General features: G+C 51.6%; 1 protein-coding gene across 1 annotated transcript in view; it reads right to left on the reverse strand.

Moving 5' to 3' along the window:
• Nucleotides 1–27,338, reverse strand: part of Prex1 (phosphatidylinositol-3,4,5-trisphosphate dependent Rac exchange factor 1) — a 151,972-nt gene that overhangs the window by 72,396 nt on the left and 52,238 nt on the right. The window contains exons 2-4 of the mRNA XM_051143817.1: nt 14,160–14,231; nt 11,442–11,564; nt 3,874–3,978 (exon numbers count right to left, since the gene is read on the reverse strand). Coding sequence (XP_050999774.1) covers nt 3,874–3,978; nt 11,442–11,564; nt 14,160–14,231 — 300 coding nt within the window. The remainder of the gene's footprint in view (nt 1–3,873; nt 3,979–11,441; nt 11,565–14,159; nt 14,232–27,338) is intronic.

The following is a 27,338-nucleotide window of genomic DNA, read 5'->3' on the forward strand; positions in this document are numbered from 1 at the left end:
TTCCACCTAGTTGCTAACACAGTAGGCCATTTATTCCATGTCACAGGCAATGTCCTCCCCCTTTTGAGGGCCTTCGACACGAGAACTCACATTGTAGATGAGGGAAGTATAAACGTCATGTCTGAGGCGGGCGGTTCTAGTGCCTAAGGCCCACAGGGTACAATGTATACACACGTAGATGAGTCAGCAGACAAAGGAAGGACAGCACAGCCGACACCTCAGCCTTGCCTCTCTGCGGACAGAAATGAACCTGGACTCTTGGGAAACAGGACGCCCTCACAATTCACCATGATCCCAGCATGTCCTAGAGATACATGCACACAGCCTCAGGAATGAGGGTGCCGGCTGTCTCCCATTTCCCATAGGGAAACCATGGCACCCAGAGTAGGACAGAGAATCAGGGGTGCCCAGCTGCCCTACGGGCACCATCACAGGCTACCTTCTCTGAGAAGTGCAATTCTGCACCTTGGGTCCCGGCTGTGGCTGCTACGTGTCCTCAACCTCTCCATCCGTCCCTGGCACAGACGAGGGGACTTCGGCAGCTGGGTGATGCCAGATCCCACACTGTGCCTTTGTACTCTAAGCCAGCGCTTGCCACAAGCTGCCTGGGTGAAGTCAGTTCCAGGAAAAAGAGAACAGAGACCGAGGATAAGAGAAAAAATTTCCAGAAGCCAGGAGACTGGAAAGAAAGGGCCACAAACCCTTCAGATTCAAATAGGATGGCCATACCCACTACCTGTCCCATCGCTCCAAAACCCAGATTTTGTCTCGCTTTTCCTCTTTTTTTTTTTTTTTTTTTTTTTTTTTGAGATAAGGTCTCATGTACTGAAGGCTAGCCGTGAACTCATTGTTAAGAAAGGATGGCCTTGAGCCTCTAATCCTCCTACCTCTACCTCCTGAGTCCTGGGATTACAAGTGTGCAACATTATGCCCAATGTACACAGCGCTAGGTATGGAATTCAGGGTTTAGTGCATGCTGGGCAAGCACGCTACCAACTGAGCTACATCCCCAGCCCTCTTTTTTCTTCATTTCCATGCACTCCAGGCTCCAGGCTCCAGGCTCCCCAGTATGTCTCACCTCTCACATAATCGGGCATTCCTGCTCATCTGGCCTACCTGCTCCCTCACCACCTGAGGGCAAAACTACCTCAGTCCACCAATTGCTGTGGGTCCTGTGATACTTTTAATTGTCCACTTGGCGCAGCCTAGAGCCACCTATGAAGACTGCCTAGATCAGGCTGGCCTATGGGCATATCTGTAGGGCATTGTTTTGGCTATGCTAATTGACATGCAAAGACCCAGCCCAGTGTGGGCAGCACCAGTCTCTAGGCTGTGCCCCAGACCGCGTAAGAGTGGAGGATGTGAGCTTGGCGCTGTGTTCATTTGTTCTTTCTCTGCTCTTGACTGGGGCTATAATGGCACCAGCTGCTTCTACTTCCTCCTTGACTTCCCCACAGTGATGGGACTGGAATCTGGAACTGTCAGCTGAGGTACATCTTTCTCCCCCTTAAAGTTGCCTCTGTCAGAGTATTTTATCCTGACAGAAAAGGAAACCAGAATAGAACCAGTGCTCGTGCTGTCTTGGGGCCCACTGCCTCACTGACAGCCTGAGAGCAGCTCCCAGGCTTTCATTCTCCACAGACACCCGACCAAGCCCTGGCCCCAGACACTGGTGCCTCTGCCCCATTGTTGCAGTAGCTTTGAGGTGAGATGAGTGATGTTCCCCCCAAAAATGCCACATCCACCCAGACACCAGAATGTGACCTTATTTGGACACAGGATCTCCACAGGTATGACTGGTTACCTAGTGCCTCCTCACAAGAGGAGGGGACACAGGGAGACCATGGAAGAGGGTGGTGGGAATGGTGTGAGGGGCTCAAGAAAAGGACCAGCTGGGGCTGGAAGGAGGAGGATGGCTTCCATGGAAAGCTCTAAGGGAGCAATTCCTCAAACACACACCTACCATGGGGCCTTTGCACTCCAGTTGCTCTGTGTGGAATATTCTCTGGTGACAACCCCTGCCTCTCTCCCACCACATCTGCAGCTCGGCTTCACTGTCACCATGGATGCCATTATCTTAAAGACAAAACTAAAACGGCAGCCACCCCTTCCCTCCTGCATGCACCCTTCCCTCCTCGGCACAACACCTCCTTCAGGGAACTTAAGGCTACATAATACACCGTTTAGGATTCCCTGGCTGGGCTATCTCTGTGAAAACAGGGACATCTCCCCTGTCCACTACTGTGCCTGGCCAACACTGTTCCCCTCAAGATGACAGGCTCTCAACACAAAGCCACTGACTGAATTCATGAGCCAACCATTTAATAGGAACAAAAACATATAAAGTCAAAATCGCCAAGTCCCTCCGCAAGTGAACAGCCATCTCAGAGAGCCAGCTTGTCTGTTCCCAATGCAGTCACCTCCCATAACACCCATGACAGCTCTTTTGCAGGTGGCCAGAAGCTGTGAGATGCCAGCAAGGAAGGAGACAGATGGCACATGTACAACACGCCACACTCCTCCCTGTCTACACAGCCCCCGGGCAGCTGCTGCCAGAGCGTGGCAACCTGGCCCACCAGGAAAGCTGCCTGAGAAGAAAGGGGGGGACCTCTTCCTTTACAATGCCCCCTCACTTTCCTGGTTTCTTCCTGCCTCCCAGGACCCCTTCAGAGGCAGGGAACATCCTCCAAGGGTGGGGCCTGGGTAGCGGGGACTAGGGTAGGACAATGTTGCTGAAAGGCACAGACCAGGGTGGAGAGTGACCTCCCTGTCTCTGTTTTATGAACACAAGAGCAAAAAGCAAAGTTCAGAGTAGGGAAGGAAGGACTAGACAAAAAAGCTTGAAGGACTAGACAAAAAAGCTTGAAGGACTAGAGACAAAAATGGAAAAGTCGGCCAATTCGTCTCCCTAGATGCTCACTGGCCCTGGAGGCAGTATGAACTGGCCACCGAGGGGAAACATGGGCAGTGTTCGCATCAAAGGCCTGGGGAATGCTTGGCAGGGGGCTTGTGCACAGAGGAGGAAATGATGGCTCAGGGGACCTGTGGTGCAGTTTAGATCCCCAGAGCCTGGCTCAAGCTCCTCCACCATACCACCCAGCTGTTGACTCCATGCGCTGAGCTCTGTACTCCCATGGGGAAATGGCAGCACAGGGTGTCCCTGGCCAAATGTGCAGGTACTCGGAGGTCAGAGTGTAGGACTGCTGCCCTGATGAGCACCCTTTTTCTTTTTCTATTGTTTATTTGTTTACTTTTTGCTTTCAAGATGGGGTTTCTCTGTGTAGCTCTGGCTGTCCTGGAACTTGCTCTATAGGCCAGGCTGGGCTGGAGAGATCCACCTGCCTCTGCCTCCCCAGGAGTAAAGGTGTGCGCCACCACGGCTTGGATGACAAGCTCCCTTTCTAAGCACAGATCCTGAGAGATATTTGGCATCGTGAAGTCCCCAAATCTACTGCTGGCAAAGATGCGAGGTGACTAATGTCTTCTTTAGCTGGTCACAGGGCTAACCAGAATAAAGCCTACCTTTTACCAAGCATTGTGGTATGTATCTCTTATCCCAACACTATGGAGGCTGAGGCAGGTGTCATAATAGTGTGGGCGACAGAGTAAGATCCCATGTCAATAAGTGGGAAGCAGGGCAAACAAAATGGCTCGACAGGTGAAAGCGCTTGGTGTACAGCCTGAAGACCTGAGTTCGATCCCCAGAACCCACCTTGATCCCTTACATCACTTTAGAGCAGAAGTTGGCAGTTGACTCTAATCTAGCCATTGTCTGTTTTTGTAACTATCCCAGGAATTCCCAGATGGGGGCTGTAGGCAGTTCAGGCAGGCTGGGGATGGACAGAGCAAGTAAGGGGGCTGGGGGGCACTCACCAGGAGGAAGGCACGCACAGCAGGGACCTTGTTGAGCTCCACCAACAGCCGCAGGGCCTTCTCATGGTTGCTGCAGTACTCCTCATACACACAGAACTTGTCCTTCTGCGAGACAAGAGCAGAGCTGTGAGATGCAGGACATAGGCCGAGGCAGGAGGATGGGACAGCCTAGGGTCTTCCGGTCAGGCCTCCAGATGAGGTAGCTCTAGCTTGCTTTGGGACCCGGTTCGGTTGCCTCACGTGTTTCTAGAAGCCTGAATGGCTTTCTGGGAATAGGGTGCAACACATCTCAGGGGTCCAGGACATGGACTAAGCAAGGGACCCCAGGCCTGGACATGAGCTCTACATTTATCACTGTGACCCTGAAGTGCCCCTTGTCTCAGTGTCCTCAATAGCGAGGTGGTCCTAATAAATGTTGGAGTTCTTACAGCAAAAGGCTAACTCTGGTGACCTCTAAGTGACCCTGAGCCCAAAGTTGGGACTCCTTCCAGCCCAGAGGTCACGAGAGCCCCTACTCATCAGTCATTTTTCCAGACCTGGACACAACACAGCCCTTTTAGCAGGAATCTTTGAGCTAAGCATTCTTCAACCCAAAAGGGTCGCAGAACCAGCCAAACCCCAAACAAGGATGTCCTGGGGAGGCCCCTGGGGGATGGAGGCCTGCAGAGTCTAGACCTCAGGTAGAGGATGGACCAGAGACCCTAGGAAACTAAGGAAGGAAGAGGTGGGTCTGCAAGGCAAGTGGCTCATCCTGTTTCTAAAGGGGCCCCACTGTCCATGCTTCCTACAGAGGGTACAGGAAAGAGGAAGCCAGAGGAGCAAGAGGGGGGACCATTTCCTCCACAGACGCCTGGGAGGGAGACAGAAGAGGGAAATGAAGGAAGGACGGGGGTTTCAAGATCAACAGAGGCCCAGCTTGCCACACTCACGCCGGCCTCCACAGATCTGAGCACACATCCTGAGGGTCAGCACCCACAGCCAGAGGGATGCGCCAAGCGCTGGGTTAAGGCCACTCTGCTCTCTCGACAAGTGTGGACAGTCACCTCCCCATAACCTTACAAGGTCAGTACTGACCCATCCACCCAAAAAGCAAGAAAAAAAAAATCATCACACAGGGCCTGATGGGGCAGAACCAGAACCTAAAAGCTCATAGCCCTCCCTTGCCAGCACCTTCTCAAGGTCATAGCACAGGACAGGGATGGTAGCTGGGGGCAATGTCCAGGGTTCTAAGTAACCCCATAGCATCATGAGAAGGCAGCAGTGATGCTAGCCAGGCAGCTCCGCCTAAACCTTGGGTTCTATGACTAACAGGTTCCTGACACCAGGATAGACTGACATGTGTGAGCTGAGGGGAACAGCCTATTTCAGAGGGCGGGATTCCTCCTCCTTTCCCTGGTTTTGGGACTCCACTCCCTAACTACTTGATGGCTATCTTCTCGAACGCAACACTGGTTGATTGTTGAGTCTTCCCTTCTGGTTGACATAAATGCTTCCTGTCATTCTTGCCAACCTACATTTAACCCTTTCATCCAGGACCTTCTCCACTGGTGAGATCTCCCTCTACCAGCACAGTTCCATCTCCCTCCCCGTTTCACTCATGTTTGAAATCCTAGCACTGTGTCTCTGACCAGCGCTGATGAGCTGCTGGAACAGATTCCACCAATTTCATCGAGTCAAACCTTGCCCTGGTGGACGTCCCAGTGGGTCACTGACTTCTATTCTCCCCATGGGAACAGTCCATTCGCCATGCCTCCAGGATGCTCTGGGATGCCTTCTGCAGAATTTCAAATCCCTGAGCCCTCATGAAGGGCTGTTACACGCCTCTGCAACCAAACTTGGACGGATCCAAAAATGAGACCTTTTTAGTTACTGCCAGCAATCGAGTAAAGTGGAAGGAAGTTCCCCATGTTCAAGTTTTTTCTCTTCCTTGCTCCAAAACTTCTGTCTCTGTTTGCTTTCCCAAAAGTTTCAAATGTACACCAAAGGGAATTTTCTCCCTAGCCTACTAACTTTGTTTTCTGCCCATACATATGTTCCAGCATCCTGCCAGATTTCCTACATCCAAGACAGGGCCAAAGCAGCTACCCACAGGTGCTCCAGTCCAACCTCACAGACTGCGCCAGCTGGACCTGCATTGCCCCTCCTAGCCATAGATATCCTCAGACCTCGGACAGCAAATACAACAGCCTGCTCTTCCTGGACTTGGCCAACATTTCAGCCTTTTGACCACCTAGCACCACCCCAGTGTCAGCAGGAAGCAGCCAAAGATGATTAATTTCTTCATCCCGTATCCATTTATTATCAACAAAAGGCTAGAATGATGTGCTTCAGACCCCAGACAGACAGCTCCAGGTTCTCCCAGCATTCCCCAGTCCCCATCTGCTGCAGAACATGGCTGGCATGCCCTGAACTTTCCAGGGCAGGGGCTCTTCCCTCCCCTTCCCCATACAATCTGGACATTTTGTTGCTGTTTCTCTTCTCCCCTCCCCACTACGCAGCCGCCAAGAGCTTCCAATGAACCTACATTTATATACTTTAACTCACCTTGCATGAAAACTAATCCAACCAACATCCTCATTTTTTTAATGTCAGCATATAAGCAGCTTCACAAGCCTGCCTTCAGGTTGCTTAGCAACCTCTGACACCATCACTTGCCTGCTACCAGGTGTGGGCCCAGGATAAAAAAGACAAACCCACCATCCCTCGCTCATTTACTCTGGCTCTCTTACTCTTGCACTTTCTCTAAGGGCACCCCCTTTTCTGTCTCTCTCTGTCACTGTCTCTCTACCCTCATGGTCCAGTCAGGTCCCAACTCTTCTCTATCCCCTTTCTCCCCAGATAATCTCTTCATATTTATATCTGTTGTGAGCCATCTCATTTTTAATATTTAACAATAGTATTCTGGGAGAGAGATAAGGCCTACCTCATGTACCAAACACCAGCTGGAGACCAAGTATTTAAACATATGATCCTGTGGAGGACATTTCACATTACACCTTCCTGACCCTTACTTTTGTCTGTCAGTATCTCTGTGGGCCGCACAGGCTCAACATAATGAAGTGACACTTCCCTGTCTACCTCCATCTACCCGACCAGGAGTCAGGCCAGAAGACAAGAGAAGGTCTGGCTCTTCCCACACGCCAACCACAGTCAATGGCAATGAATCTGGAGCTTTCTGGCAAGCACTGAGGACTTCTAAGGACTCAGAGACAGGACACTGATTGATTAGTAATGTCTGCCATGGGTGCAGAGAGGGAAGTAATGGATAGGATACTCTATCTCTGACAGTCTACAAGGGCACCCCTTCCTCAGCCTTCCAGAAGGGCAGGGCTCAAACTTGCTGCCTAGAACAGCCAGGAATAGCAAGTAGCACTGTGGTGGTTAGAGTAAGAACAGCCTCCATGGGCTCATAAGAATCAAATACTTAAGCAGAGGCAGGCGGACTGCTGTGAGTTCGAGGCCAGTCTGCTCTACAAAGCAAGTCCAGGACAGTCAAGGCTACACAGAGAAACCCTGTTTCAAAAAAAAAAAAAATCATCATCATCAAATACTTAGTCACACTGAGTGGCACTACTTGAAAGGATTAGGGGGCGTGGCCTTGTTGGAGGAAATGTGCTGCTGGGGGTGGGCACTGAGGTTTCAAAAGCCCAAGCCAGTCCCTATGTTGCTCTCTTCCTGCTGCCCGCAGATCTGCATGTAGAACCCTCAGTTACTTCTCCAGTACCACGTGTGTCTGCAGCCTGCATGCTGCCATGCTCCCCGCCAAGGAGAAAATAGATGCAACCTCTGAAACCATGTGCAAGCCCCCATTAAACAGTTTCTTTGATAAGAGTTACTGTGGTCATGGCATCTCTTCAGAGCAATAGAACACTGGCTGAGACAAGCACACTTCCCTCCTCAGTCCCAGCAGTTGAGTCACCACTCGCTGCCCAGCCACTGTTCAGGCCTTGGTCTGCAGATGATAAAGCCCTGCTCTGACAGCATCGAGTCCCCGTGTGTAGCCTGTTTCTTCCCGACGGGCAAAGGAGGTAGGTGTCTGCCGGGAAGGAACAGACATACACATGGCTGTACACACAGTGGGGACATACAGCTACCATGGGAGCCTTGCAGATTGTCACAGCTATGAGAATATCCAGGAGAAGATACCATCAGCTCCAAACCACAGCCAGGAAGACCTACAACGGGGCAAGGGCAGGAAGCAGCTGAGTCATACAGACGGACCCTGAAATGGAAGGGAAGAGACAGGCTCCACCTGCAAGGGTCCTCAACCTGTCACCTGTTCACACATTCTGTAGGCAAAATGGGTCCACCAGATTCAAACTCACCACCCCTCAGCCAACCACAACTCTCAAAACAAAACACAACATCCTGGGCTTGGTTAAAAGCTCCACCGGGCGTGGTCCATGTTGTCCCACTTCTCCACACAGCCTTAGGGCCTCCCTCTGCCCTTGACCAACCAGAACACCTCCCTCAAGGCCACGCTACCTCAACCCGAAAGAGTGACACTCAGGATAGGCCCAGCTGAACTCCAATTTCACATGCACAACTGGCCATTATACAGTGCCTGTCCCCAATACTGCGCGTGACACTAAAGAGACCTGGATGCTTACCTGAAAAGCCAGCCACCCTATGTCCTATGTTCCTGTTTGCTATATCCAGCAACCCAGACCATAAGCGGCTCCCAGAAACACCCTGGTCACTCAATGACGCCTGCATCTCATATCCATCTGAAATTATCTCTGTCACTCTTCACACTGCCTGCCTAACAGGATGCCAGCAGAAGAGAGCGGCTCTGCCCTGCCTAGTGCCACAAGCTCACACTGATGTGCCTGGCACCCAGATTTCTACATGTGTTTCAGGAGTCAGTGTCACTTTCAAAAGTGGCAGATCCCAGCATCAGAATGTCTCAGGCCTAATCCCAGGTCTGACACTGACTAGTTACCTAAACATAAACTGTAACTCGGTCTTTCTGGGTCTCTGTTTCTCCATCTATGAAATAGGTAGTGGCAGTAACCACCTTCAAAGACTACTGTGAAGTTTTGAGACACAAGAGTCCCACTCTTTAGCCCAGGCTAGCCTTAAACTCACTTCATACTCCAGGCTGGCTACACACTTGAGGCAATCCACATGCATCAGCTTTCCCAGTGATGAGAATACAGGTGTGTGGCATCTCCTTAACAATCCTGCAGTTTTAGCAAGCTGGTATGCATGGAGCACTCAGAACAGCACCCTGCACAGAGGAACGGGTCACTCAGTGCTGTTGATGAAAATTCAATACACAGTGGTTGGCTTGGGGGACTCCAGTTCTTTCTAAGGACTGAATAGGTGGCAGGAAGATCTGTGCCCTGATCAATTCCTACTCCCGCAGCCTAGATGCTCCCTTGGGTTCCCAAGGAGGTAAGGGATGAGGAACAAAACTGGATGTAGCCTTTGGGGCTAGAGTGGATGCCATGCCGACCCTGTGGGTCCACCAGTCACAGCATGGTGCAGTCCCCTAACACTGACAACCAAATCCCCACTCAGAGTCCCAGGTCTAAGAGAATGACTGCCTGCCCCAAAATGGGACCCCTTCACTACCACTGTGCACAGCCCCCAAGGCTGCCCTGATTCTGGCACCCTCCCAGATGGGACCACCTTAGGTCTAGACAGGTGTGACGCTTGATCAACTTCATCTGCTGCCCCCATGAAGCCACCTGCACACCTGCCTCCAGCTACTGTAAAAGTCCCAAGGCATCGTGACTCACCCCTCCCTCCCGGCGCATGGGGGCAGAGAGGGTGACAGTGCTACGTTTTAAATTGAAACATGATTTGAAATTAAAAACACTGACTCACGTTGAACAGCCTGGAAGCAGCAGCTTTCTCAGCTGCTGGCACGGCCCCAAGGAGGAGTTCAGCCAGGTGTGCCGGCAATGTCAGCGTCTCCTCCGTCCTGTTGTCTCTATTTTTTTTCCCATTTTCTGAGACACAGCCTAAATAGCCCAGGCTGGCCTAGAACTGCTCCCCCTACCTCAGCCTCCCTCAGCCTCTCAGAGACTGAGTTTACAGACCTGCACCCCACACAGACCTGCCTTGGCCTGAGGCAGGCAGGTGAGTTTCTGGCAGAATGCATGAACAGAAGCTTCCCACTATGCAGGCTGCCACCTGAGCACCTCCTGTCTGCAGTAACAGCCACCCACTGCCCCCTCCAGCAAGGACACTACGCACCCTGCTAAGTATATTTACTCAAGGAAAGAATTTCTGCAGTAACCCCAGCAGGCAGCCACAACGGAGGCCTCAACCTCAGAGCGTGACTCTGCAACCTGAGGAGCGCTGGCTGGGTCACTGCTCACAATCCAGTTCTGTTGTCACTCACAGGGAGACAGCCTTAGGTTGGCACTTCCTCTGTCTGCTGGCCCATGTATCGGGAAGGTGAACTTGGGCTTGTCTCTTATTCCTGTTCTCCTTTTTTTTTTTTTTTTTTTTTTTTTTTTAATTTTATTTATGGCAGGGTGTGGTGGCCCCACCTTTAATCCCAGCACTCAGGATTGGACAGATCTCTGAGTTCAGAGCCAGCCTGAGCTACACAGCAAGTTCCAGGCAGCCAGAGCTACAGAGTGAGACCCTGACTCAATATAATAATAATGATGATGATGATGTGTATATGTGTGTCAATCTGTGTCATAGCATGCATGTGGAGCTCAGAAAACAATTTACTTGAGTCAGGTCTCTCCTTCCCCCACATAGGGATCAAACGATGGCTACCAGGCTCGACAGCAAGTGTTTTTACTTACTGAGCCATCTCACCTGCCCTGTAAGGACAGAACATCAAGTGAGCCATAAGATCTCTACCCCTGTGTGACCAGCACTAGAAAAGGGGGCCTGCCAAGGGGACAGCTTAAAATGTTCTAGGTTCTCAACCTAACGCTGCGACCCTTTAATACAGCTCCTCATGCTGTGGTGACCTCTCAACCATAAAATTATTTTCATTGCAACTTCCTAAATATAATTTTGCTACTGTTACAAACTTCAATGTAAACATGTGTTTCCCGATGTTCTCAGGTGACCTCTATGAAAGGGTCATTTGATCCCCAAAGGGGCCATAACCCACAGGTAGAGAACCACTGTTCTAGACCAACAAAGAGACTGGCGTGACTGGGTGAGGGATTAGGTTCCAGGAAGTGGCAGGCCTGCAGGGATGTGGGGGTTTTATTATGGGGAAGTGGAGCCATGGAGAGTTCTAGAAGAAGGGAGAACCAACCAAGTTTGTATTTCCAAGGGGTCTCTAGCAGCTCAGGAGACAGTTTCCAAACTCTTCACCCAGGGTGGAAGATCAGCAGCTACTGAGGCCCAGGGTGTCATAGTAAGTCCCCAAAAGCCTAGAATGAGGCCCAGCAGGCTAAGGACAGGGAACTCTGCCCAAGTCCATGGCCCATAGACTCTTGGGAGGTAGCTGGGAGAGCTAGACCACAGGAATGGGCACGCGGAGGCCACGACCGAGCTGGTGCTGACTGAATGCTCAAACTCAGGTCCTACAGTTAAAAGGCAAGCATTCTTACCCACTGACCCATCTCCCCGGGCCCCATACTCACAAATTTCAAGAAAACATTCCCAAGTTCGTGCTGAGATTGAGGCTCGGGGTGCAAGCAGTACTCCAGAGCAGCCAGAAAGTCCTTATGGACCTCCAAGATGTCCTCGATGTTAGAAAAGAGGACCTAGACGGAACCAAGAGGCCAGAGTCAAGCAGGGCTTGGAGGGAGCAGGGCCCTCCCCAGAACAGCCTGCACCTCAGGGTGATGGGCAGGCATCAAAGGGTGAGGTTTCCCTGGGCCAGGCAGCTGCTGTGGGCTACAATCCTACCAGCAGCTGCGGCGCAGGCCAGTGGTACACCTGGGCTGGATTGCCACATTGGTAGCATCCAATCTCCACAAGCAAGAAACCATTCCTGGTCCCCGCTTTATCCCTACGAACTGGAGGTTCAGAGAACAAGAGTTGACATCCCAGCCAGCCAGCTAGCCATGGCAGTGCCAGAGCATCACTCTCTGTATGCAAACACTGCCATACCTGGAAGCTTCAGACATATCTAGCTACAGGGCAGCATGCATCAACAAGAGCATTTATGTGGCTCTGCTCCCACAATAGTGCATGGTGGAAGGAGAGGGCCAGGGGACCAGAGCCTACATCTCCGTTTCTGCCATGCCTAGAGCAGCCAAAAGCCTACTCCCTCCTCCACTCCAGTGGGGGCTGCTTGACACACAGAGAAGGCCAGGAGAATCATGTGACCATCATTCACTTTCCCTATGGCCATTAAGTTCACATGGTTGAACCTGGTTATGTTGAAGGTAACATTCTAGACCTTGCTGTTATATTTACTTTGTTTTCACAAAGTTCCAAGACATCTAAGGTTACACAGAGAAATCCTGTCAAGGAAAGGAAAGAAGAAAGGATGGGAGGGGAGGGGAGGGGAGGGAGGGAGGGGAGGGGAGGGAGGGGAGGGGAGGGAGGGGAGGGGAGGGGAGGGGAGGGGAGGGGAGGGGAGGGGAGGAAAGGTTGCAAAAATAAAAATATAAAAAAAAATAAATAATAAAAAATACCTGTCTGTCCCTTGAGTGTATACCCAAAAGAAACCAGAAATGCCTGCTCAAAAGACATACACAGAAATGGTAATAGACCCAGAGAGGAAACAGCTCAAACATTAATTCCTAGTTGACTAGACTGCCACGGTCACAGTGTGGAATATTACAGAGCCAGCGAAAAGCATGGGCCAGGACTACACACTGCAATACCAATAAATCCCACAGATGTACGATGGCAAAAGACACCAGACACAGAAGACACTGTCACAGAAGTTTAGAAGTTTAAGAACAGGCAGGAGAAATAGGGTTGGGTGAGGCAGTGCAGACCTTTGAAAGCTGCAAATGGTAGGCAGGGGCAGGTGGATCTCTTGAGTTCAAAGCCAGCCTGGTCTACAGAGTGAGTTCCAAGACATCTAGGGTTACACAGAGAGATCCTGTCAAGAAAAGGAAAGGAGAAAGGACAGGGGAAGGGAGGGGAAGGCAGGAGAGGACAGGGGAGGGGAGAGGAGAGGACAGAGGAGGGGAGGGGAGAGGAGAGGAGAGGAGAGGCGAGGAGGGGAGGGGAGAGGAGAGGAGAGGAGAGGAGAGGAGAGGAGAGGAGAGGAGAGGAGAGGAGAGGAAAGGAAAGGAAAGGAAAGGAAAGGAAAGGAAAGGAAAGGAAAGGAAAGGAAAGGAAAGGAAAGGAAAGGAAAGGAAAGGAAAGGAAAGGAAAGTCAAAGCCAATCAATGGCAGTGGGAGCCTCACAGCTGTGCTGGGGAGGGCTGGCTGAGAGGAGCAGTGAGCATGCTGGGTATGAAGCTCCCTGCCTTCACTGCAGGACCCAGGTGTGGTGCAGGCAAGCCCTCAGGACTTGTATCCCTTGTTGGGTGGAGGTTAAGACCTGACAAAAGGCAATTTCTTAAAAACTAACAAGGCTCAATTTTAAGTGATAATAACAGCTTCCAAGCTCTAAATAGTGTGTGATAAATCAATATAATGAACTGTAGGTGCTCAGTGACTACCTGTTGAATGAATGAAGAAATGAATGAAGGAGTGAAGGAAGGAAGGAAGCACATAGGTCCCAGCAAACAGACATACCTTCCCCATCTCTGCCATCTCACCCCCCCCCCCCGCCCGCCCCGCACCAGCTGTGCAGCGGCATTGCCTTGCAGTAGAGCAAAAGAGCGGGCTTAGAATTATCAACATTTATGTGACTGGCAAGAGCCAGGACATCAGGCCAGGGTCATCCTTGGCCATATCTATGGTAAATGCTGGGGACTTCAGATGCACATGTCCCCTTGTATCCACCTCCCCCTGAACCAGGCCATTCACGACACAAAATAAAAAGGTTTCTAGAAATTGAGGTCAGAGTGCTGGCCAGGACGGGCCTCAGAGGCACACAGGCAGCCCATTGATACTGCCCAGACTCCCCAGCGCCACAGCCAGAACGAAGCTGGCCCAAAGACTCCCGGGCCTGTCTGATAGCTCCTGCCCACTGCAGGAGTATGAGGGGAGCAGGAGGCACCAGGCTCCCAGGACACTTGGGAAGGGATTTTCCAAATGCACCAAGCTGGACAGGAGGCACACTGAGTCTAAACTGGAGAACAGAACCTGGGGTGCACCCTCCCCACTGCCAGTGGAGTCACTTGTTCCAGGGCTGCTGAAAGCAGGCCAGGAGTGGGGTGCCAGTGAGTGGGGTCGCCTGGAAGGAGTAAGGCCAGCAATAGCAGCAGCAGCAGCAAGGGCCCCCTCACCTTGACATTTTCCTCTGTGAGACCCTTCTCCACAGAGTCTGCCACATTCTGCCGGATCCGCTGCAGGAATGCCTGTGAAGACAAAAGCAAGTGGGGATGAGTGGCTATATCTCCGATCCTGGATGCTCCTGCCAGAGGGACATGGGTTCAAATGCTGCCGCCCAGGATCTGAGAGGTGGCACAGTCCAGGTACAGGGACAAGGACTTAAAAAGCTCCTCTGCTGAAAGGCTATTTTCCTGGGCAACCCAGGAAAACCGTGTGTACACACACACACACACACACACACACACACACACACACACACACACACACACACACACACACACACACACTCCCCCCTCCTCCCTGCTGGTCAGCCAAAGGCTTACTGAGTATCTACCTTATCAGCAATGCTGTATAACAACACAAAGCCCACACCCCACAGAAACCAACAGCCCAAAGAAACACACTCATACTTGCTTCTTTACCCAAATACCTCACAGAGCGCTCAACAATGACAACCTTTCTGTGGTGTTTTCCTTTTTATGCTTTAAGACATTATATGACTTAAAAGAAAAAAAAACATATATATATCAAGAACATGATGCATCTCTTTTATACCCCAGTCCTAGCCACTGAGGCCCTCACTGTCCCCCAGGGTAACTTCAGCTCCTGGTATCTCAGAAGGCCACATGTACAAGTGTGCACACACAATATTCTCATTGTTTCTTCTCTTTAGCACACTAAAACTGCAGCACACAGGATACTCCAAGCCAACTGGGCACTATTGTGAGTACAGAGTCACTGCCTGTCCTCTGCACATGGGGCCAGGTGAGAAGGTGGCTGGCCAGTGTTACAGATGTGATGATGGGGATGGGAGGGGCTGGTCCTGAGATGATAGTCCAGGCTAGACAGGCACCCTACCACTGGGCTGCATCTCAAGACCAACCCTCCTTTTCTGAGGAAAACAAAAACAAAAACAAAATTAGGAGTTTTTACATGTCTCCCAATTCACTCTCCTTTCCTCTCTCTCTCCCTTCCATTCTTCCTTATATTTTGACCTAAAACGCAATCCTCCTGCCTCCACATGCCCAGAACTAGCATTACAGATGTGTCTTTTGGAGTGCAAGAGAAAGGCCCTGTGATTGGGGGGAAGTAGATGTCATAGGTCCACTGTAAGAGTGGAGAGACCACAGGGCGAGGAGTCAGGCTGTAGAGCTTGAGTAGGAGACAGAGAGAGAGAGAGAGAGAGAGAGAGAGAGAGAGAGAGAGAGAGAGAGAGAGAGAGAGAGAAGAGGAGATGCTACTGTGGAGGCCACAGGGTGGCCAAGGATAGGAAGGATATGAAAAGAAAGAGACCCAAGCAAGCACCTAAGGGAAACTGAGGCCAGTCCCCCCAAAAGACTTCCGGCTCAGGACATGAGGCCTGGCCCAGGCTGACTGGGCAGGGGTCACATAGAGACCCCTGGGAAAAATGAGTTCATGGGCTTGTTCCAGCCCAGGGGACCCAGTCAGCTATCAACCTGCCACATCTGGTTACAGCGAGGGCCCAACAGGACTGAGCCAGACAAGCGTGCGGTCTCCCTGCCTTGGGTTAATTGAGAGTGTGTCCCATCCCACCACGCTTGTCTAAGGAGATGTGCCAGGGAAGTGGCAGGGAATGTGCTAGTCTCAGGGGAGGCAGAAACAGGCAGCCGAGGAGTGGCTGGCCCTTCAACTCTGCTGTCAGATCCTTTTCTGTCACCTAGAATGATACCCATAAGGTCCTTGTAAGCAGGGCTTTCATGCCGCAGCACAGGCTGGTGTACGTGGACAGGCCACATGTGGAAGGCACCTTTGATTCCACCCACAAGCCAAGGGGCCATGGGTAGAGCTGGACTTTAAATGCCATCAGTTTACTGATGAGCCTGGGTTTACAGTTCCGCCTGGCTCCAAGGAGTACAGAAATCAAGAAGCCCATCTACCAGGGCCACATGACCCTCATGGTCCCTCAGAGTCCCAGCCCGCCTAGTCAGTGACACCTCTGCCTTTAGGGGTTTAGGGCTTCTTGCCCCTCAAGGTCCCTTTAAATGTACAGACCAGATCTAGTCAAAGATCAGCTTAACCCTCTGTGACTCCCACCTATGAAGCTTAAGACCTTGACTTAAAAACCACCAAGGAGCCACACTCACAACCCTCAGTGAGGGTAACACCATCCATGGGCTGGGGTGCCAGACTGAAAAACCACCAGAAAGGGAGCTAAGCAACAGTATTCATCTCTCTCTGCCTCCTCACAACAGGTGCAGTGTGACCAGTCCTCATGCTCCTCCCACCATGCCACACCCACCATGATGGACTGTGTGCCCCTGAACTGGGAGCCAAAGCAAACTCAAGTTGTTCTGGTCAAGTCTTGCGTCTCAGCAATGAGAAAAGCAACTAAGACTCCTGTGTTTTTTTAAAGTCCAGATCTTCTGTGGCACTCCATCCTCCCACATTGGAGTCACACTCTCAAGCCTGTTCGTCCTGCTGGTGTGTTTCCCCTCCAATTCGGTCCTGAACCAGCTCTATCTTACCCATCAGGCTTTAGCACTAATCACCTCCTCCAAAAAGCCCTCCTGGCCTTCTGCAGTCATTACTCCTCACCTTGAACTATTAAAAGCTTGAGCTCAAATAACATACAGCAGCGTTTTTAAGAGTCAAACTGGCCACAATAAAACGGGAGTGGGGCTAGGAATCTTAACTTTTACAGAGGTCAGGTATAGAAACCACTAGGTTTTGGCTTAAACCACAGATCTTCCTCCATCCTGCTGTGTGATCTCAGGAAAGTGAACCAGCTTCTCTGAATATTAGTTTAATTTCCCCAAATATGAGGATCAGTGTGTGTGTATGTGTGTGTGTGTGTGTGTGTGTGTGTGTGTTATGCATATGTGTATGAGAATATTGTGTCAGAGTGCTCAGTGTGCGTATGTGTGTCTCAGTATGTATTGGACTGTGTGTGTGTGTGTGTGTGTGTGTGTGTGTGTGTGTGTGTGTGTGTGTGTGTTGTAATAGGATAAAGAAATGGTAGGTCAGGAAGGCAGGGACTTCACATCTTTTCTCACAGTTGGGCCCACATGGCAAAGAGGAGTGCCTGGCCCACAGTACACACTCAGAAATCAAAGGCAAGCATAAGGGGCCTGACACAAGGCTGGAGCCTCAACTCAAGTGCCTGAAACAGTTGAACTTGCTTTTTGAAATGATATAGTCGGAATAGTTGCAGGCGGGCAGAGGTTCCTAAAGGATGCAGCTGCCAAACCTGGGGTGCCTCGGGAAGCCAGTCTCCAGCCACCCAGGCAGACAAAGGTATCCCCGCCCAGCACAGGCGCCCAGGCGGGCGGGCAGGAAGCATGAGTGCCACTGGGCTGACCTAGATGCAGCTTCCTGTCCCGGTTTCTTCACACGAGCTGGGCTACTGCTATTGTGCTGAGACAATGAGAGGCTCTGGCCACCCACAGAGGACGTGCACACAAGCCAACATGACGGGCACTGGGCACCAAGAACAGCTCGTGACCCGGAAAGAATGGGCCAGCAGGAGCTCTAGGCCCAGGCACAGCAACCCAGCACCGCCACCCTCCAGGTGATGCTGGCATCCTCTGTACTGGTGGGGCTGCTGAGGGAGCCTCTGAATGACTCTGCCCAAGGCCTGATGGCAGTGGAACACTTAAGATGGCTGCAGTTCACATCTTGGGGACCTCCCTGAAACAAGACATCATCCTAAGATGCTCCCTGTGGCTCCCCAGGGCCCTGTCTACTGCTGGACCACCCGGTCCCTCAGCATCCATCCAGACCTCTCTTCCCAATAATGACAGCAATTACTACATACATCAAGGATGCAGGCTCGTCACTACACAGCCTAGGAAAACTTTAGCCATGCAGGGCTCCTCAAAGGCCAACGATGGAGCCAGGAGTGGTGGAACAGGCTGACCAGCTATGTTTAGAAACTTGGGGTACTGAGAACAGTGTATATCCTGGTCTGAGCCGCAGTCAAATGACTGAGAATACAGGGTCCCAGCAGCATGCACAGGATGAGTCTGTGTTAGTCATCTGACTGTGTGCCTATAAACCCTGGAGCAACAAGGCAGCTCACCTCTGCAGAGGCCTCCTCAGTGTGCGGAGCACGCTGGGAGCAGCAAGTCTCAGCCATATCTGGAAGGAGCTGACCCACAGACATAAAGAACCCAACCAGGACACACTCTCCAGGGAAGTGGGAGATGGTAGAATAGAAGCTTGCTGGAGACAGAAGCCCACAGTCTACGTCCTACTCTCCTGCCGCTGTAGCAGACATCACTAATCAATCACACTTATTTTTTCCTGCTCAGCCACAGTTCTGGGGACTTTGAATATTTGTACATCAAGAGCCTTGCTTCCTAGAGCCTCCACCTCTGGTCCTATTGACCAGAACATATGCTCCCATCTCCCCACATGGCATGAGGCTTGGGTGGACCACCAGGTGACTCACCCCACAATGCAAGTGGCTGTCTCCCTCCACACTCCCATGCTTTCTGGTAGGCCTACTCCCAGCTAGGCCACTTCTCTGAATAACTTAAGTGCGGTTCTTGGGGACCATGGCTGCTCCTTTCCTTGTCGAATCACAAACATGAGGGACTGCCATACTACCAGTAGTGCACCAGTGTCAAGTGTCCTACTGTCAATAAGGCCTCCGTGAACACATCGCCAAGGTGCAATGTGGTGAGTTCTTTGGGAAAGTAGCTCCATGTGTCAGGCTCGGCGTGTGAGTCCCCTTGGGGACAGAGAGGCTGCTGACTCAGGTGTGCAAACTGCTCCAGGGTAAAATGGCTAAATGAAGATTAAGGACACTGACTCTGACTAAGGAGGGTCCAATAAACCTACAGCTCAACTGAGCCAAGTTCAAGCTGTGTGAGAGAGCTCCCCTGACCCCCACACCCCGAAGGGGGCTCACAGGCTCTCAATGGTTCACACACCAAGGCTTCAGATGACAAGGGAGGCTTTCCTGTCTGTCAGCTCTAGAGATGAGGTGGCCTGAGTCCTGGAGATGAAGAGACAGCAGCGTGCCTGAACCAAAACCACAGAGCAAAAGCCTGAACAGGGACAGTGGCTCCCACATACTGTTGGGACACACAACGCATGTGTCTTCAAGGTCCCCAGAGCTAGGACCCAACGAGAGGATAGGCATGAGAATGAGGTCTCCCACAGCTGCAGGGCCAAAAGAGCCTTTCTCAGAGGAGGCTCCCATCACAATCCAGACAAAAGCCTGACGTGTAACCTTGGGAGAATGGGATCTTCTGCTCCCATGATAACCACTCAGCCCCAGCCTCACGGCCTCCTCGAAGCCTATCTCTACCAAGGCCTTGTCACTCGCTGTCTGATATATCCTGCCTTTAAGACACTCCCATGGGAGCCGTGCATGCTTGTAATCACAGCACTCAGGGAGGTAGAGGCAGGCAGATCTCTGTGAGTTCAAGGCCAGCCTGGTCAACAAAGTGAGCCCAGGACAGCCAAGGCTACACAGAGAAACCCTGTCTCAAAAAGCCAAAAAGAAAAAGAAAAGAAAAGAAAAGACACTCCCATGGTCAGAATGACTGGATAGTTCAAAGAATGACTGGATAGCTCAACTGATAAGCCTTTAGACTTTGAGCCTAAAGGTCCAGGGTTCAATTCCCTGCTAACTCTTTGGGCTGGAAAGATGGCTCAGAGGTTAAGAGCATTGTCTGCTCCTCCAAAGGTCCTGAGTTCAATTCCCAGCAACCACATGGTGGCTCACAACCATCTATCATGAAGTCTGGTGCCCTCTTCTGGCATGCAGGCCTACATGCAGACAGAACGCTGTATACATAATAAATAAATAAATCTTAAAAAAAAAAAAAAAAAAAAAAAGACACCCCCATGGTCAAGTGAATGGGAGGCATCCCTCAGAATGGCTGGGACTGCATGGATGTGCCATCACTAGCAACCTATCTCTGAACTCCAGGAGGAGTTCGGCTCCAGGAGGGAAACCCTCTCCTATGTGCCCATTTTACAGAACAGGGAAACTGGGGGTGCCCAGCTATAAAACGTTCATTCAGAGCCACAGGGCTAGGATGTGGTGGTCCAGCATGGTCATGAGAACACAGCCCAAACAAGCATTTCCAGTGTGTAGCTGCAGGCCACAGATGGCCCTGGCTTTCAAAGCAGCCAGCAGCAGCCAGCAGTTGCCTGGGGACCCATACCATCTGTCTGGAGCCACGGTCACCTCCCAGGGAGGTTACATCTCTCCCTGGAGATGCAGAACAGAGCGGAGCCTTGCACTCAGTCCTCGAGACAGACAATGGCAACTTGAGCTGCTGGGAGACAGGGACCGCCGTCCCCAAGGATACCCACACCTCGGCTGCAGTGACCTCATCAACATATGGTGAAACCTGAGAGGGCTGGGGGGGGGGCACCCCATATCACACCAAGTACATAGAAAACAAGATGCCCATGGGACCCGGTCCCCACTGTGATCCGCTGGCCAAGGGTCTGAGCAGGGATCACAGACCAACAGTACCCTGTAGGCAAAGTCAGAATAAACTATCCCTTTAACAACAGTCAGCAGAAGGGCTGCGCAGCCTGCTCCCTACAGACCCCCTTAGCCAATCATGGGGACGTTCCCCCCTCCAAACACCCAATGAACCCCACAAAGGTCCCAGTCCTATTTACCACCCACTCACAATCCTGGTTTGGATCCTAGGAGGATCAGGGACTTCACGCATAGCACAAAGATATTACTTCCACGAGTGACCTGCTATCCCATCACTCCAGATAGCAGTGCCTCCTTCCCCCACCCCAGCCCAAGACAGCTATGCAGTACAGACTTCATGACACAGAAGTCCATTTAATGACCTGGAGAAAAGTCACTGATGATCCCTTAGCCAGGACAATGACCGAGGACAGGGGAGCTCACAGGGTCTCGGCTCATTTTCGGCTCAATAAACTGCCAGAGCCTTACACATGTGTGAATGGGACCAGGCAGGGCCAGGAACAAACGCTGAGCAGTGCAAAACGAGCTGCAAAGGTCTAGCTTTGCCACTGACTCTCCCTGCCCCACCCCCACCCCAGGCCTTAGTTTCCTCCTCTATAAATCAGGGAAAGAATGAGTGCTCTAGCTGCAGGGAGCACTTCAGAGGCCGGTGCATGACACACAGGAGTGTAGCAGGCACATAAAATGTACAAGACAATGGGAGAGTGGGGGGGTGGGGGGGCCACAGCCCCATCTGCAGACTACAGGGTCAACAGGGAGCAGGAATTGTGTGGACAGGCTCTGCCACTGTGTTTCCTGAGAAAGCTTCAGACATCTGTCAGCCACCATTACAGAGCTAGACACCCAGTGTGGCCACGCCACCAGCACAGACACACACACCCCATCCTTTGGGTACTTGTTTGCAGGACTGGACACTGAGCCTAGGACCTCATCGCGCTAGGCAAGCACTCTACCCCTGAGCTACACCCCCAGCTCTCCATGCGGTCTTCATCTTGTCACGATGTAATGGCTACTCTACTGTTGACTGTCAACTTGACAAGATCGCCTTAGGAGACAGGTCCCTAAGCATGCCCAGTTGAGGGCTTACTTAGGTCAGGCTGAGGTGGAAAGACCAGTCCTGAATGTGGGGGGCAGGCACCATTCCACGGACTGGGGTGCTGGACTTAGAACTTGTAATCTTCCTGCCTCAGCCTCTCAAATAGCAGGGATGACAAGCCCTTACCACTAGGCCTGGACTATTGGTACCTTTTGTAGTCTGTGTTTTTCAACCTGAACTTAGATACATTTGTCTCCCCGAGTCTCCTACAATGACAGAGGACAGTGTGGCCTGTCATCAGCAAGAAAGCCATCTGCCACACCCTGCAGCCCCACCTGTGCCCAGCAGACTGTCCCCACTGCCCTATCTCCCACCACTACCCCGGCCTTGGGAATCACCCAGCACCTCTGAGTCAACGCTGTCTCTTTAGCAAAGGTGACCTGCTCGCTACACGACAACTTCCTGGAACCAGTAGGCTGGCTGTGCGAGCAGACAGGCAGTTGCTCAGAGGACATACGAAGGGGGTGGTTGGGACAAGCTGTGTGAGAGGCTGGTGTTGGAGGGACGAGGAGCTCTGTGAGGATCTGGGGGAAAGGGCTTCTAGGCAGGGGCCCTGGGCTTCCTACAGTCCTGTCTAAAGCACCTGCCCACCCACTGTTTTACTTCCTCTACAGCCACGATGGTGGACAGCCCCACACCAGGGACGCTACTTGTGTTCACCTAGCAATCCACTGGTTTGTCCACTTAGGCTGCTGTGGTGTATAAGAGCCTAGGGTGAAACCCTCAGCACTTGTGTCAGACCTGTCAGTTGATCACGCAGCCCTGTTATCTCTCAGCCCCTCCAGGCCCTGAGGAGAGACGCTCACTCCGTACCCCACCAAAGAGGAACTTGAGGCAAAACCCTGAGTTGCTACAACCTGTTGTGAGCCACGCAACTGTGGGGGAGGGGAGGCCACAGAGGGGAAGCAACCTCTCCCACATAGCCCCACCCATCCCTCCCCTGCCAGTCCTCACCCAAGGCTCACTCATCACCTGCTCTACCACACACTAGCCATCCTATAGCAACCCACACCATTCTGTTGGGCCTGCAGAGGGCTTTGTGCCTGAGTTTGAATATCAGATACCCCATTAGTGCCCCAACCCTAGCTTCTTTTGGGAAAATGGGTACATGGATCTTTAAGTGTCCATAAAGCTGTAGGTAGCTCCAGGGCCCCTGTAGCTACCACCTTCCCCCAGGGCAAGCTCTCTTATTTTCCCATCCAGCACACTCACTACTGCCTTCCCTTTCCTGCCTACAGCAGTGGGCATGAGTGTGAGACCCTCTCCTGCACACGGACATAGCTTCCCAAACCCACACCCAGGGCAGACATCACTAATGGAGCACAGACCGGTCTGTGCCTGCTAAGTTTCCTCATTGTTATCCCCCTAGATTCATAACCTACCATGAAGTCCCTCCGACTCAGACCCCAGCTCCTCCCTTTTCCTTTGAGCTCTTCAGTTTCTTTTTCCTGTGAACAATAGGGTCACCACAGTTGGATTAAGACAGGGGTTCTCCACCACAGATCCCTTGACATTTGATTGTTTGGAGTTTCTGCAGAGAAAGGGGTGGAACCCATGCGTGGGGCACACTGCCCTGATAAACAGCTGGGCAGATCTCTGCAATGGGGGCCATCTGGTAGCTTCCATAGCTTCCTGCCTCTAACTAGACAACCAAAGCTGCCTCCAGATATTGCCTAGGTACAAGTCACGGCCAGCTGACCCAGCTAACACAACTGCCACTAAAATGTACATCTGGGCTTCCAGTGCTAGTTGTGCCTCAGCCTGCTGTGTGTTCCAACAGCCTTTCTGGGCCATGCCTCCCTTCTCTGAGGAATGGGAACAAGGAACAGTGCCCTCTCTCCATCTCAGCTCCCGCCTCTGGGAAGTAGTGCCATTGAGTGACTGCTTTTCAGGAGACGAACTATCCTTGCATCTGGCACGGTTGATGATGGCCAACTCTGACTGCTCAAACCCAGGAGCAGCATACTCCCCCTGAGTCCAGAGAACTGTGAGATGCAGAATACAGTGCTACACTGTCAAAAACAAAAGCCAGGCACCCTGCCTGGAGAAGACAAAGTGGGAAAAAGTGCCCTGAGAGCCTCCGCCTTGGCCATAGAAGCCTGCATGGCAGGTGGCTGGGAGCAAAAGTGACAAGCCCACAAGGCAGCAATGCCTGGGAACAGGCCTGATTTAGGTGGCATTTCCTGCCAGAATGCAAGGACAAAGCAGGGCCAGTCACTCAAGGACCTCAGAGTACAGGGCGGGGCAGCTGGCCTCCTGGGTCCCACAACTCCTGCACTTTGGGACAATGGATGGGATGTGCTATTCTCAATGGTGCTGACACTTGACATCTGAGACAATAGCTCTGGGACCCCCACACACACCCAGGTCCAAGGGTTAGCTCTCCCTCCCCCACATCTCCCCAAGCAATTGTCCCTGGACAGGCTTTAGTCCAGCCCCTCACTCTAGAAGGTACTGGGGAAAACCAGGAAACAAGGCACAAAAGAAAGTGGTGCTCCAAACCGTACAGGAGGGGGGCAGTGGCGTACAGGAGGGGGGCAGTGGCCCACGAGGCTGGAGGCTTTCTTGTTTGTTCTGTGCAGCAGCAGCTGTGACCCTGAGGAGGGGATTCCAAGGCAGCCGAAGCTCCTGGACACAGGGCGGATCTCAGGAACAGACCCACAGGGTTTCTCTGCTGCCGCTCGCACATGAGCAAAGCTGCCGAGGCTTCCTTGGCACTACCTTCTTCCCAGCCTCACCCCACTGCACAGAAAAAGAGTGGGGCTCTCAGTGACTAAGGTCACAGTTCTAGAACATCCTGCCTAGTGGACTGAGCTGAGATCCAACCTCTGGGCTGTCCAACATCCAGGCAGCGGCCTTCTGCAGCGTCCACTCTGGCCCAGTCTCATGTCCCAACTGTCACTCATGTCCCACTCCTGAGTCCTCGTGGTAATGGCATATAAAAGCTTTTTCCCCAGGCTCTGTAACAGGTTCTTTGCCCCCAGGGTCTACACCAGCCTAACCTTCTACAACCAGGTGAAGCGAAGGACACCTTTCAGAGGGGATTGAGGGGCCCAGAGACTGCTGTCATCATGGAAGCCTCAGGAAAGCCCACTTGGACCACTGAGGCAGGCTGACGGTGAGATGGAGGAAATGACCTTGAAATAGAGGGTGCACCTGGACTGTCTGTGGGCCCAAGGTCATCCAAGGACCTGGAGGAATGAGGCAGGCAGGAGATCAAAGGTCAGATGCGGATTTGGCCTAAAGACACAAACTGTGGACTGTGAGCAGCTTCTAGACCCTGGAAAGGCAGGTCACGGGCGCCCTCCTACCCTAGAGGCTCCAGGAAAACTGGACCTACTGACAACTTGACTTCAGCTCCCAGGGCACAGTTCAGACTTCTGACCTCTTGTGCTGTGCAAATAAGTCTCTGATGTCATAAGCATAAACTTTATGGTGACGTTACAGTCACGGGGAAGGAAGAGCATGGAGGTGGATGGGAGATGGTTGTGGTGCAGGCCTTTAACCCCAGCACTTGGGAGGCAGATGCAGGTGGACCTTTGTTAGTTTGAAGCTTTTGTTGAGGCCCACTTTTCTTTATTCCCAGCCCATTTTGACTTTAGTAGGATCCCTTCTGCCCAGTAAAATGATTTTCTGTGACAGGGTTTGAGTTTAAATACAACTTGTTCAAGACCAAGCGTCAAACCTTTTGTATTGTTTTGTTATATTTTCTTGGTTTTTGTTTTTTTTTTTTTTTTTTTTGTTTCTCAAGACAGGATTTCTCTGTGTAGCCCTGACTGTCCTGAAACTCTGTAGAGCTTGCTAACCTTGAACTCACAGATCCTGCCTCTGCCTCTCAAGTGCTGGTATCAAATGTGCATACCACCACCACCTGGCTCAAACTTCTCTTATCTTAAAGCACATTCTTACACAGAGAACCTGGCAGGCCTGGTCTACAGAGTGAGTTCCAGGCCAGTCAGGGATACACAGAGAAACCCTGTCTCAGAAAATAAATAGATAAATAATATTGGCCAGCAAACAAGGAAAAGGCTGGTGTGCCAGTGAGGTGAAGGCAGAGATGGGGATTCCCCACAGGATGAGACCAGCGTTGGCCATGGCAGAGTGTTTACATCTCCGTTCACCACACGGCCACACACATATGCTTTACATTAATAGTATTACCAGGCTCACCTGTGCCAGCTTCACATGAGACGCACCCACACAGAACAAAGACACTGCTGCTGTGTGTCGCTTCCCCCCAGCAATGGCCACCACAGTCTCTCAAGCCTTTGGCTCTCTCTCTCTCGCCACCATGGAACATAACGTGGCAGACACCATCTCAAGGCTTTGCACTGGCTAGCCCCTCTGTGCGATTCTAGGCACCAATCTTAGTTCCTGCTCAGGTTTTTGTTTTTGTTTTTCAAGACAGAGTTTCTTTTGTGTAACAGCCTTGGCTGTCCTGGACTCTCTTTGTAGACCAGGCTGGCCTCGAACTCACAGAGATCCGCCTGCCTCTACCTCCCAAGTGCTGGGATTAAAGGTGTGCGCCACCACACCCGGCTAGTTCTAGCTCAGGTATCGGCTCACCAGAGACCCTTCTCCATCTTCCCCCCATGCCGTCCAACCATCACCTGCTAAGCCCTTGCACTCTTCTCGGTATCGTCACGTCTTACTCCCCAGTACAGTGAGGAGGAAGGCTTTGGTCTGACCGTGTACTGCTGTACCCTCCACACCCAGGGAGGTGAACCCTAGTAGGGGTTCCGCTTTGATTTGGGGTTTGCTATTATTATTGTTTCCCTGGCTGGTCTCGAACTCACTATGTAGACCAAGCTGGCCTTGAACTCACGGAGATCCCCTTGCCTTTTCCATCTGAGTCCTGGGATTAATGCCGTGTGCTGATATGGCTGAACCTTAAACCTTATCATAGCCTTAAAGGCTTATCATAAAATAACATTAGCAGTTCCTGAAATTCTATAAAAGATAAGTATTCTCTTTTCTTCCTTTTTATTTTTTGTTTGTTTTGGTTTGGGGTTTTGTTGTTGTTATTGTTGTTTTGTTTTTGTTTTTTGAGGTTTTTGAGGTATGGTTTCTCTGTTTCTCTGTCCTGAAACTCACTATTAAGACCAGGCTGGCCTCAAACCCAGAGTTCCACCATGTCTGCCTTCCAAGTGTTGGGATTAAAGGTGTATGCTCCCACCACCCAGAATTTTCTTTTTCCATTCAAAAAGTATAATTAAAGGTTGGGCAGGTGGCTCAGTAGGAAAAGTAAGGGCCTGAGTTCAAATCCCCAGGGCCCACTTAAAAAGCTAGATTCTGTAAGAGTCTATGTAACCCCAGGAGTGAGGTTAGGAGAAACAAGAAGCTCCCAAGGATTTGCTAGCCAGCCAGACTAACTGAAAGAGTAAACTCCAGGCTCAGTGAGAAACTCTGTGTGAAAAGCTAGTGACAGAGGACTTGAGAGAGGCCCTGGATGTGAGCTTGACATGATGTAGCTAAGCGGGAACAAAGAGAAAACAAAAACAGGAGCCTCCAAGCTGGACCCTAAATGAAACTGAAGAATCAGCCTGTGGGCATCGAGGGAGACTGCTCCTGACACAGGACAAGCAGCAGGTGCAAAGGCACAGAGGC

Source organism: Acomys russatus, chromosome 4, assembly GCF_903995435.1.
Source record: "Acomys russatus chromosome 4, mAcoRus1.1, whole genome shotgun sequence".
Classification (NCBI taxonomy): Eukaryota; Metazoa; Chordata; class Mammalia; order Rodentia; family Muridae; genus Acomys; species Acomys russatus.